At 59.4% G+C, this 11378-nt stretch overlaps 1 protein-coding gene across 1 annotated transcript; it reads right to left on the reverse strand.

Annotated features, from left to right (window-relative positions):
* Positions 1 to 385: 385 nt before the first annotated feature.
* On the reverse strand, positions 386 to 11157 carry NEFH (neurofilament heavy chain). Its single transcript, XM_005307671.4, has 4 exons — positions 10274 to 11157; positions 5208 to 5407; positions 3229 to 3353; positions 386 to 2275 (listed from the first exon to the last, which is right to left on the reverse strand). The coding sequence occupies exons 1-4, from the start codon at positions 11076 to 11078 to the stop codon at positions 1000 to 1002; spliced, it is 2406 nt and encodes an 801-aa protein (XP_005307728.2). The 5' UTR covers positions 11079 to 11157; the 3' UTR covers positions 386 to 999.
* Between the last annotated feature and the right edge of the window lie 221 nt (positions 11158 to 11378).

An 11378-nucleotide genomic window follows, 5' to 3' on the forward strand; every position in this document is an offset into this window, starting at 1 on the left:
GAGGGGCTTGCCAGAGCCGCAGACCCCCAAACCATTGCTAATACTACTGGTGAATGCTTAAGAGCGCTGGACCGCACTGTGGAAGGGAATAGATCTATCCCATCTATTTTTCATGGTCAGCCTTTAATTCAACAGCAGAACTTCCTTCTTTAGAGACCAAGGCCTAGATTCTCACAGGTAGTTAGGTGCCTAACTCCCATTGATTCCAATGGAAGTTAGGAGCCTAAATTCCTTTGAGCATCTGGGCCCAAGTCCTGTCATAAGGACCAGTGTCTACGGGTGATTGAATGGGAACTCCTGCTGTTTGTATCAAATCCTTTCTACAGTGGTGAACTGTGTCCTGTTGTCCCAGGGAAGGAACTGGCAGAGAGGAGACAGAGAGTAGTTAGTCTGTAAGCATTTTATTTCTTATTGCACAGAAGCAATTGAAAGTGGACTTGAGTTTGTATAGTGCACTTCTTATTTCTTTGTGTGTTTCTGCAACTAGTGTCTATCCTGCTTCCCTTTAACTCAACCACAGATAGTGCCGTCTACAAAAGGAGGATTTCAATAATTTCCATTTGTAAAATGAAAAGGCATTTACAACTCTGAGTTTCCTACCTTACTGTACTTCTCCGCAGCGTAACAGAGCTCTAACTGTTACATTCTTTATTGCATTTGTCCATCTATTGCACATATAGTAAATAAATGCACTTATTTGGAAAAGGGGCAGGGTTTTTTTATAATTCAAGTGTTTAAATGTGGCATTCTGCGTGTATCACATTCTGCTATTGAAGCTATCATAACATAACATCATTGGTGGAGGCTCGGGTACTGGGTTTTGATTTCTTTCACATAAACATATTGCTAACGTGAGCTCCAGCTCAGAGGCGGGAGGGCACCCACCATCTAAGCAAAATCTCTTCTTGTGAAAACAAAAATATAACTGACCACCTGGCAGGGAGAGCCTCCGAGTTCTCTTTGGTGGCCCATCTCCTCGCACATCCCAGCCTCCGCTCTTCACTTCTCGCGTTTGTCGTCGGCAGCAGCAGCTTTCTCTGTGGGTTTGCCTTCTTTTGGGTCTGTGCTGGAGGACTTCTCCACTTTCTCTGCCTTGGGCTTGGTAGCCTTTGGCGTGTCTTTGGGTGCCTCTGCCTTGGGGATCTCCTTGGTGTCTTTGCTGGGTTCTGTCTTGGCAGCCTTTGACTCTTCTTTGGGTTTAGCTTCAGCTTTGGGTTTCTCCTCTTGGTCCGTTTTGGGCTCAGCCTTCTCCTTTTTAGGTTCTTCCTTCTTTTCTTCAGCCTTCGATTTCTCAGGCTCCTTCTCTGCTGGTTTGCTGGGCTCCTTGGCCTTGGCTTCCTTTTCCTGAGGTTTAGGCTCAGGCTTCTGCTTAGCAGCTTTCTCCTCCGTCTTCTCTTCTTTGGGTTTTGGTGCTGGTTTGGCAGGCTCCTTCTCCTTCACCTCTTTCCCTTCAGCCTTTACAGCTTCCTTTTTCTTCTCCTCGGGAGCAGGGGGCTCAGGCTTGGCAGCTTTTTTCTTGTCATCTTCTTTGGGCTTCTCCTCCTCTTTCTTCTCTTCTATCTTAGGCTCAGGTTTGTGAATCTCCTTGGCTGGGATTTCCTTTTTCGGCCCCTCCTCTTTCTTGCTGTCTTCCTTCTCCTCCACTTTTGGTTTGGCTGGGGCTTTCTCCTCTCTCTCTTTCGGCATCTCTTCTTTTACAGGCACCTTGGTTTCTTTTTGGGGTGATTTGACCAATTCCTTTTTGGGGGTTGCTTCTTTCTCTGGAGGCTTGGCCTCACCCTTCACAGGGGGCTTGACCTTCTCTGGAGACTTGGCTTCTGGGGACTTGGCTTCCTCTTGGGTGGGGGATGCAGGCTTCTCTGGAGACTTGGCTTCTGGGGACTTGGCTTCCTCCTTCACTGGGGACCTGGCCTTCTTTGGAGACTTTGCCTCCTCTTTTTCTGGGGCCTTGGGCTTTTCTTCTTCACCTTCCACTTCTTCCTCAGGTTCTTCCTTCTCTTCCTCCTTTGCTTCAGCTTCTTCCTCACCCTCCTCTCCAGCTTCCTCTTTCTTCTCAGCCTCCTCTTCCTCCGTTACCTCTTCAGTCACCTGGATTTCTTCTGTCTGCTTCTCCACAATCACCGTTTCCTTATCGGACTTCTCCACCACTTTGACTTTCTCCTCACGTTTCACCTTCATGTGGGTGGAAATGCTGGGGGGTTTAGGGGGTGTCTCAGGGAAGGGGAAAGGTCCAAGTCCAAACCCAATGCGACATTCCTCTCCTTCCAACAGCTTTCTGTGGAGGGTGAGAGAGACAGAGGAAGGATGTCAGAGTCCACTTTGCAGCTCTGACAATGTTACTGGTAAATCTTAATTTTGCTTTTGTGAACACTTGGGTCTGACCCAAGCCCACTGAACTCAATGGGAGTCTTTCAGTTCAGCACAATGGGTTTTGCATCAGGCCCTAAGGACTCCCTTGGGGGCCTGGTTTCTGTTTGACATTCACCCCTCCAGCTCCTTGGAGGGGGGCGTATTTTGCTGTTCACAGTATTTTCCCCAGGGGGGTGGGGAAACCAGCTTGCTGTCCATACAAACCTGCTGTAAGATTTCAGCCCCTTGCCTCCATGTGCATGCTGTAGCTGGGGATAGGCCAAGGAGCCAGGCACAACCTGGGGCCTGAGCAGCTTGTTGCTTAAGCTATTGGTTCCCCTCCTGCCCTAGGGCAGGGCCATCTGCTACTCAAGTCCATTCTACACTGCAGCTGGGAGATGTAATTCCCAGTTCGGGCAGACATCATATATACTAGCTGTGCTCATGCTAGCAAGTTAAAACAGCAGAATGGATGCAGCGGCACAGGCAGGGGCTTGAGCTAGTCATCCAAATGCAACCCCATCGGAGAGCCCAGCCGCAAGCCTGTCCTGCCACCTGCACCATCATAGCCTCCCTGCTCTTTTTCGAGTGCTAGTTCAAGCAAAGCTCGCACATGTCTGTCTTCCTGAGCTGGGAGTTCCAGCTCCAGTGGCGATAGTCTCAGCGAGATGAGGGTGGTGGCTTGGCAGAACTGCTCAGGAGAGGCTGTTCAATGACTTAGGGTGGCCTCTGAAAGGAAGTGGGGGGGGGGTGATACTGATTAGTGACAAGCCCCCAGGGCAGGTGTCTATTTTGGGTGCTTAGCTTTGGATAGTTCTAAGGAACTGGCTGAGAGCTGCCTCCATGAGCTCACCTCTACCCCTGCTCGTGGCTCTGTACCTGTAAGCAGCAATTTCTATATCCAGGGCCATCTTGACATTCAGCAGGTCCTGGTACTCGCGGAGCTGGGCTGCCATCTCCCACTTGGTGTTCCTCAGCTCGGTGTCCAGCTGCTGGATAGTTTCCTGGGGCAGAAACACAGTTAGGGCTGCGGTCCAGGCTGGACTGCCCCAGTTCCCGATTTCCACTTTTCACAAGCAAAGCAGTGACTGAGCTGCCACTGTGCACCTGGGGACACCCTGGCGTCCAGTGCTCATCTCTCACTGCCTTCCATACTGCAGTGCTAGCTAGATGTGGATGAGCAATTCACTGGGCTCATTCTCGCCTGGGTAACCCCTGCACTCAGGTCAGAGTTATCTTCAGATTAGCCAGGGACTGTTCCCTCTAATTGTTTATATCCATGTGCAGAATGAATTGTGTTATGTGCACCAATAAGGAGATGATGTGTGGCAGGGTGGGGCCGAAGGGTTCCAAGTGCGGGAGGGGGCTCAGGGCTGGGGCAGAGGGTTGAGGTGCAGGGGAGTGAGGACTCTGGCTGAGGGTGCGGGCTCCGGGGTGGGGCTGGGGATGAGGGGTTTGGGGTGCAAGAGGGGGCTCAGGGCTGGGGCAGAGGGTTGGGGTGCAGGGGAGTGAGGACTCTGGCTGAGGGTGCGGGTTCCGGGGTGGGGCTGGGGATGAGGGGTTTGGGGTGCAAGAGGGGGCTCAGGGCTGGGGCAGAGGGTTGGGGTGCAGGGGAGTGAGGACTCTGGCTGAGGGTGCGGGCTCCGGGGTGGGGCTGGGGATGAGGGGTTTGGGGTGCAAGAGGGGGCTCAGGGCTGGGGCAGAGGGTTGGGGTGCAGGGGAGTGAGGACTCTGGCTGAGGGTGCGGGCTCCGGGGTGGGGCTGGGGATGAGGGGTTTGGGGTACGGGAGGGGGCTCAGGGCTGGGGCAGAGGGTTGGGGTGCAGGGGAGTGAGGACTCTGGCTGAGGGTGCGGGCTCTGGGGTGGAGCCAGGGATGAGGGGTTTGGGGTTCAGGCTGCAGCAGGGAGAGAGGACTCCCCCCAGCCCTCTCTCCCTGTGGGCAGCAGCTCTGGGGGAGAGGCGCCTCACCCTGCGGCAGCCCTGCATGCCCCAACTTGCTCCCCTCCCACCCCCTACCTCTCTCCTCTCCAGGCCCCTGTGGCTGTGTGCCTGCATGGCCCTTCATAGCCTGCTGCACAGCCGCACAACTCCGAGAGAACTATCCACCCCATCTCCCCCACGTGGTGAGGAGCTGCTGTATTGGATTTGGCTTGTGATCGTCTTAATGAAAACATCAGGAGTCATATCCCATCCCACCAACGAGTGGTGACTGAGTCTCCCCACCTCTCACAGAGAAGCAGTTCCCCTTTGGTGATAACTTGAGGTGCAACTATCCCCAGTAGATCACAGCATGGTCCTAAATTCCCCGAGCCCCGAAAGCAAGCCTGTTCTCATTCTTAGTGAGTGCAATGGCAGGGCATATTCTAGGACACAGCTGGTGATTCAGGGCTCCTCCCTTGAGCCATTCCACCATCAGGTGCGTAAATCCTGTTTAGGGATGCAGAGGGATTGTTTGATCAGTCGCTCTGGGGGTAGAACAGACTGGTCAAAACCTAAGAGGGGCTGGAGTGTCTCTCTGAGGCAGAAGGAGGCAGAGACTGGGACAGAGAATGTTCTGCAGGGGAAATCCTAGAAACAGCCAAGCCTGGGAGAAAGCTTCAGCTGAAGTGTACAGTTTGGTGGTGTTTGAAGTACCAATCAAGTCAAGTCCCAGGAAAGGGGTGGGGTTGGAGTCTACCCAGTGCGGGTGACTCTGCTCAAAGCCTGGAAGTAATTCCACCTTCCTACAGCTAGGTTGCCATGCCTACTCCTTTGGCTGTGCCACTTCCCACCCCCTGCACCTCTGGGGAGAGGGTTATACAGGCCTTGTCTGGCATGGGCCACCGGCAGCTGGGTGGTGTCCTCCGCTGCATGTTACCTGATAGGACAAGGCATTAGCATGATGACGGTCTTCTATGTCCGCTCTCTGCCTCTCTAAGGATTCCTTGGTCCCCTTGAGGGCTTCAAATTCGGTGACCTTGGACTGGAGCTGCCGGCGGTATTCTGAAATCTCCTCCTGAGCAGAGCGGATTGCATCCGTGTTCACCTTGGCAGCTTCTGACAACTTGTCCAGCCTCACTGCAGTGGTAGATGGAAAGAGAGAGCTGGAGAGAGGAAAGAAGAGAGAGAATCTCCTCCTTCATTAGATAAATCCTATGTTCTTCTACGGCACCCTTCCCTGTAGTGTCAGAGTGCCAGCCATTCAGTCCCACCTCCCTCCCAGCTGAGGTTCTCAGAGGGAGGAGGTATCCTACAGAAACCTCTTGCAGCCCTGCATTTGCTCACATACCCAGCACTAATGTATTTTGTGCAATGCTTCTTTTCATTGCAAAGAGCTGGGTCCTTGTCCGTGAAAGACTAGGAGAAGCTAAGGCTGTCAGAAGACAGTTACCCACGATGGAAGGAAATTCTCCAATGCATAGGACCATATGTCCCATTTTGGTCAGGACAGTCCCTTTTTTATACCCTGTCCCCACTGTCCCAACTTTTTTGACAAAACTGGGCATTTGTCCAGTTTGCTTTTGCCAACTGATCATCAGCTTTGTCAAAAAAGTGGGGTGGGACCACTAGCGGAGCACGGAGGAACATGCAAGGGGGCAAGTGGCAATGCCAGACCAGTGCTGAAGGGAGGGCTAGGAAGAGTAGCTCATGCCAGCCAGCCTGCCCCACATGTAGAGGAAAGAGGGGGGGCCTCGGGCAGCCCCATGCTCAGGCAGGTGGCAGGAGGGTGGGTTCAGAGGGCCAGCCCCCTGTGCAGAAGGGAGGGTGGGGTCTCAGGTAGGCAGCAGGGAGCTCGGGTCAGCTCCAGGCACCAGTAAGGAGGGGGACCTGAGGCTGGCCCTGCGCAGGCTGGAGGCAGGGAGGGCTTGGGCAGCCCCGCATGCAGGGGTGCGGCAGGGGGGCAAGGGGGCTGGGCAGCCCCAGGGGGAGAGGGATCTCAGCCCAACCCCATGCTAGTGGGAGGCAGAGAGGGCTTGGGCCAGCCCTGCACAAAGGGAGGGCCCTCAGGCCAGCCTGGGACTGTCACCCTACCAATACAAGCCTAACATTCAATCCACTCCTTTCTCTTGCAACATTGTCACAAAACTGATTGCTTTAGAAAGCTGCAAGAGCCCCACTGTCACAGAAAATAGAAGAGACCAGTTTGATCAGAAAATCCATCTCCCTGAAAGCACAAGCTATAGTCCTTCTCCTTCACATGTTAAATGACTATTCTACTTGAAATTAACCAAAAGGCCATGGAGAACCTTCCTGAGAGGAATCGCAGGGCTGAAGATCTCAGAACTGGATTAGCCTTATTAATATTCTTCTTGGAAACTTTTCCATCTTACCCTGCACCACAATTTTGCAAAACAGGTGAGGAAAGCCAGCACGAGTCATAGAATATCAGGGTTGGGAGGGACCTCAGGAGGTCATCTAGTCCAACCCCCTGCTCAGAGCAGGACCAATCCCCAACTAAATCATTCCAGCCAGGGCTTTGTCAAGCCGGGCCTTAAAATCTCTGAGGATGGAGGTTCCACCACCTCCCTAGGTACCCCATTCCAGTGCTTCTCCACCCTCCTAGTGAAATAGTGTTTCCTAATATCCAACCTAGACCTCCCCCACTGCAACTTGAGACCATTGCTCCTTGTTCTGTCATCTGCCCCCACTGAGAACAGTCTAGATCCATCCTCTTTGGAACCCCCTTTCAGGTAGTTGAAAGCTGCTATCAAATCCCCCTCACTCTTCTCTCCTGCAGAAGAGTCACCCTCAGCTGACGTGCAATCCCAGGCTGTCGCAGAAGAAAAATGCTGCAGTGACACAGCATGCTTTCAGGGGCAGTTTTCTGCTGCTCCGGGTAGCTGGTGGGTCCTCTTCGTGACAAGGATCTTCCCAGAAGGATGTTGATGGAGGGGGGCAGCAAATTCCCCAGATGCAACCCCTCCCTAACAGCATCAGGAAGTAAAGGGTTTGCACTCTGGCTGGCAGATCCGCCCCCCCCCCCCCAGTGTGAGCTAGCAGGCTGAATAGTGGGGTCAGGGGCAGCCATGACAGGGCAGCTGCGTCTGAGGCTCCAGGGGGCTGCTGCCTGGCCAAGGCTAGGAGGGCTGCAGAAGGCTCCCCCTACTCTGGGCAGGAGGGCTGGGGGAGGTCAGGTCAGTCTGTTGTAATCTCCTGGCCCCCAGGAGTGGCGGGGGTCTGAAGGAAGCTGCACCTCTGGTGGGAAGAGAAGGTGATAGTGATACAGGGGCTCCAGAGTGGGGTAGCAGAATCCCACACCCCCATGAACACCCCCCGCCCCCATGTACACGGCCACGCCCAGAGCTGGGAAGGGACAGCGAGGCTCGTATCCTGCCCTGGCAGCCGGCTGAAGTCACGCTCCCAGGGCTCTGCCATCCGCAGCGCGCTACAGGAGCGGACAGGCTGATGTGAAGGGGCCTGGGGCTCTGCTGCGGAGGGATCCCGGCAGCCATACAGCGCCGCTGTCTGCTCGGGCAACTTTCATCCCCACCGTCCCTCGTCTGGCTGGGTCGGCTCAGACTGCAGGCCCGGGGCCGGGCGCGTGGCTGTACCGCGCTGCGCACCGGGCTGTACGGAGCCAAGCCCGCCTGCGCCTAGCCGGGGTTTGCGCAGTGCGAGGCAGCTGCTAGGGGTTGTGAGTATCTGCGCGGCTGGGAGCCTGGCGGGCCCGTCTCGGGAGCCCGGGGCCGGCGCTGCATCCCCTCCAGAGAGAGCGAGGCGGTGCCAGGGCTGCAGGAGACTGACCAGAAGGGCCAGGAGAGTCTGGGCGATGTTCCAGCCCAGGCAGAGCTCGGACCACATTGCGGCTAGCTCCTGGGCACCGGCACCGAGCCCAACCCAGGCTGCGGAGCCGGACCGCAGGGGGGCGGGTCCCGGGCAGGGGGTCCCGGGCAGGGGGCCTGCCGCTGCTCCTCTCCCGGGGCGGGCAGCGCTGCGTTACTGAGCCCGGGGGCAGCGTCAGGGCTGCCCCATCCCGCCTCAGCCGGAGCTGGCTGGCTGGCGGCGGGAAGCAGTAGCCCCAGGGCCGAGGCTCCCCAAGATGTCTGCTCTCCCCGCAGCGCGGCCCTGCAGCCCAGACAGGGAGTCGGGCGCACGCTCGGGCCGGGGCACCGGGGCCCTGGCCAGACCCGCCGCCGGCTGAGGCGCTGTCCAAGGTGCTGCTCCGCGCCGTGCCCGCCCAGCGGCGCTTTCCAATGACTCTCTCCAGGAAGGCTGGAGGCGCAGCTCGGATCCGCAGCCGCCAGAACTCCGGCTGCCCCAGACCCGGGGTGAATCCAGGCAGGCAGCCCCGGGACAGGGAGCAACCTAACGAACCAGGGACTGGCTTTGGGAGCCCCAAGGGCACAACGCCACCCGGATAGCCCTGGCACAGGGTGCACGGGGCCTTGGCACCCCGCTCGCCCCTGCCCGCCAAGGGCCGGTTCCTGCATTGGCCCCAAACAGCGCTCCGCCCAGGGAGCGACACGAGCGCGTAACCCCCTCTCCTCTGTGCAGAGCGACCGGGGCGTGGGGAGCACTGGGAGCCAGGCAGGTCAGCAGCTGCAGCGCCCCAGGTCCGCACAGCCAGTGCTGGGCGCCTGATTGCGCAGCTCCTGTCCAGCCCGTCCCAAGGCGCGGGGTGTGTCTTAGCCTTGCCGGGTTGCTGCTTTACGGGCATTGACTCACCCTGGAGGAGTTCGGGTTGTTCTGGCCTGATCCCCAGGTCCCTCGGCCCCCTGCCGCACCCCCCGGGAGACTAGAGTGTGTGAAATGGGGGGTCCGCACACGGCAGAGCTGGTCTCTGGGTAGCTGGGCCTGGGGAACAGGCCAGCGACGAGTCAAGAAGGCTCCGCAGCGGGGTGTGGGGGTGGACGGGACTCGATGGCTCCAGGACCCACCGGGGTGCGGTGCCATCGCTGACTCCTCGCCACATTTCGCAGCCCAAGCAGCCGGCTTCGCTGTCCGCAGCATCCCTGGGGCGGGGCCGCGGGAGGCCTCCAGCACTTCCTCCAGCCAGGCCCCGCGGGACAAGCCGGGCAGACCAGGCAGTTCCGGGCGGCTCTGACTTTGGGCTGAGCTCGCTGCAGAACGGTCCTGACTCAGCACAGACTGCGGCGCCGGCTGCTCCCACCTCGTGCGCGGCCCTCCCGGCCCATGGAGAGACCCCCCCACCCCCACACACACGGCCTCTCCGCGCTCTGCTGCGGGGAATGGGGCGCCCCAGTCTCTGCAAACTATCGGGGCGAGGTTCCGCAGCACCCCCAGCCCTGCAGAGCAATGGGGATGCCGCTCCCCACTAGCTGCCTGGTTCCCCCCATTCCTCCTTCCTGGACAGCTATAGGGGTTGGAAGCACCGTAACCCCCACCCCTCCCCGCAGCGCAAAGGGGTCTCCCCAGCCTCCTCCTCCCATAACGTACCCTCTCCCCTCCCCGCAGCGCGAAGGGGTCTCCCCAGCCTCCTCCTCCCATAACGTACCCTCTCCCCTCCCCGCAGCGCAAAGGGGTCTCCCCAGCCTCCTCCTCCCATAACGTACCCTCTCCCCTCCCCGCAGCGCAAAGGGGTCTCCCCAGCCTCCTCCTCCCATAACGTACCCTCTCCCCTCCCCGCAGCGCAAAGGGGTCTCCCCAGCCTCCTCCTCCCATAACGTACCCTCTCCCCTCCCCGCAGCGCAAAGGGGTCTCCCCAGCCTCCTCCTCCCATAACGTACCTTCTCCCCTCCCCGCAGCGCGAAGGGGTCTCCCCAGCCTCCTCCTCCCATAACGTACCCTCTCCCCTCCCCGCAGCGCGAAGGGGTCTCCCCAGCCTCCTCCCATAACGTACCCTCTCCCCTCCCCGCAGCGCGAAGGGGTCTCCCCAGCCCCCTCCTCCCTGCCGGCTATGGAGACGGGGGATACCGTAACCCCCTCCCCTGTCCGCGGCGCAGTGGGGTCTCCGCAGCCCCCTGCACTGAGGAGACACCTCACCTCGGAACCACTCCTCGGACTGCAGCGTGTGCTGCACCGCGTGCCCCTCCAGCTGGGCTCGGATCTCCTTGAGGGCCGAGGTGACGTCGGGCTTGGCGGTGTCGCGGAACTCGAGCGAGGCCTGGCTGGCCTGGATCTGCAGCAGCAGGTCGCTCACCTCCTCCTCGTGGATGCGGCGGAGGAAGAGCGCCTCGTCCTGCAGCGCCTGCGCCTTCTTCTCCAGCTCGCCCTTGGCCAGGCTCGACTCCTCCGTGTAGCGGCCCAGGGCGCGGGCGGCCGCCTCGGCCTCCTCCCGCTGCCGGGCTTCGTCGTCCAGCCGCTGCCGGAGGTGCTGGATGTCCTCCTCCAGCCGCTCCAGCTCCAGCTGCAGCTGCCCCTTCTCGCTGCCCAGCCGCACCACGGCGCCCCGCATCTCGCCGATTTCCCGCTCGTAGAGTTCGCCCAGCGCCGAGCGCCCGGCCTGCTGCTGCCGCAGCGCCGCCGCCTCGCCCTCCAGCTGCCGGTTGCGCCCCTCCAGCTGCCGCACCTTGTCGATGTAGCCGGCGAAGCGCTCGTTGAGCGCCTGCAGCACCTCCTTCTCGGAGCGGCCGCGCAGCTCGCCGTTCAGCGACTCCAGGCTCTCGGCCGACGAGCCCAGCTGGCTGTACCCGCCCGCGCTGCGCCGGAGCGGGGAGGCGGCGGTGGAGCCGCGGGACCAGGACTGCGAGTGGAAGCCGCTGGAGGCCAGCGAGCGGGAGCCGCTCCGGGCGCTCTCCTTGCGGAGCGGGCTGGCCCCGAAGAGCGCGTCCACGCTGTAGCTCAGCATGGTGCGGGCGAGGCGGGCCGGGACACTGCGGCAGGCGAGGGGAGCCGCCGCTTATATAGGGCTCCGCACACGTCCCCTCCTTACAGACAGCGAGCCGGGCAGGGAGGGGGCGTCTCCTCCTCCCTCGCCCCCCTCGCCGGCTGCGCCGCCCGTTGGGGGGGGGGCGCAAAGGCAAGAGCCAAGTGCCAGGTGTAGGGGGGGAGGCCAGAGCCCCAAAGGGATCCGGAGTTAGAACAGCCCTGACCCCTTCCCACCAGAGGGATTCCCCACCGTGCCCCCAAAGGAGCAGGCGAGCCCCAG

This window comes from Chrysemys picta, chromosome 15 (genome assembly GCF_011386835.1).
Source record: "Chrysemys picta bellii isolate R12L10 chromosome 15, ASM1138683v2, whole genome shotgun sequence".
NCBI lineage: Eukaryota > Metazoa > Chordata > Testudines > Emydidae > Chrysemys > Chrysemys picta.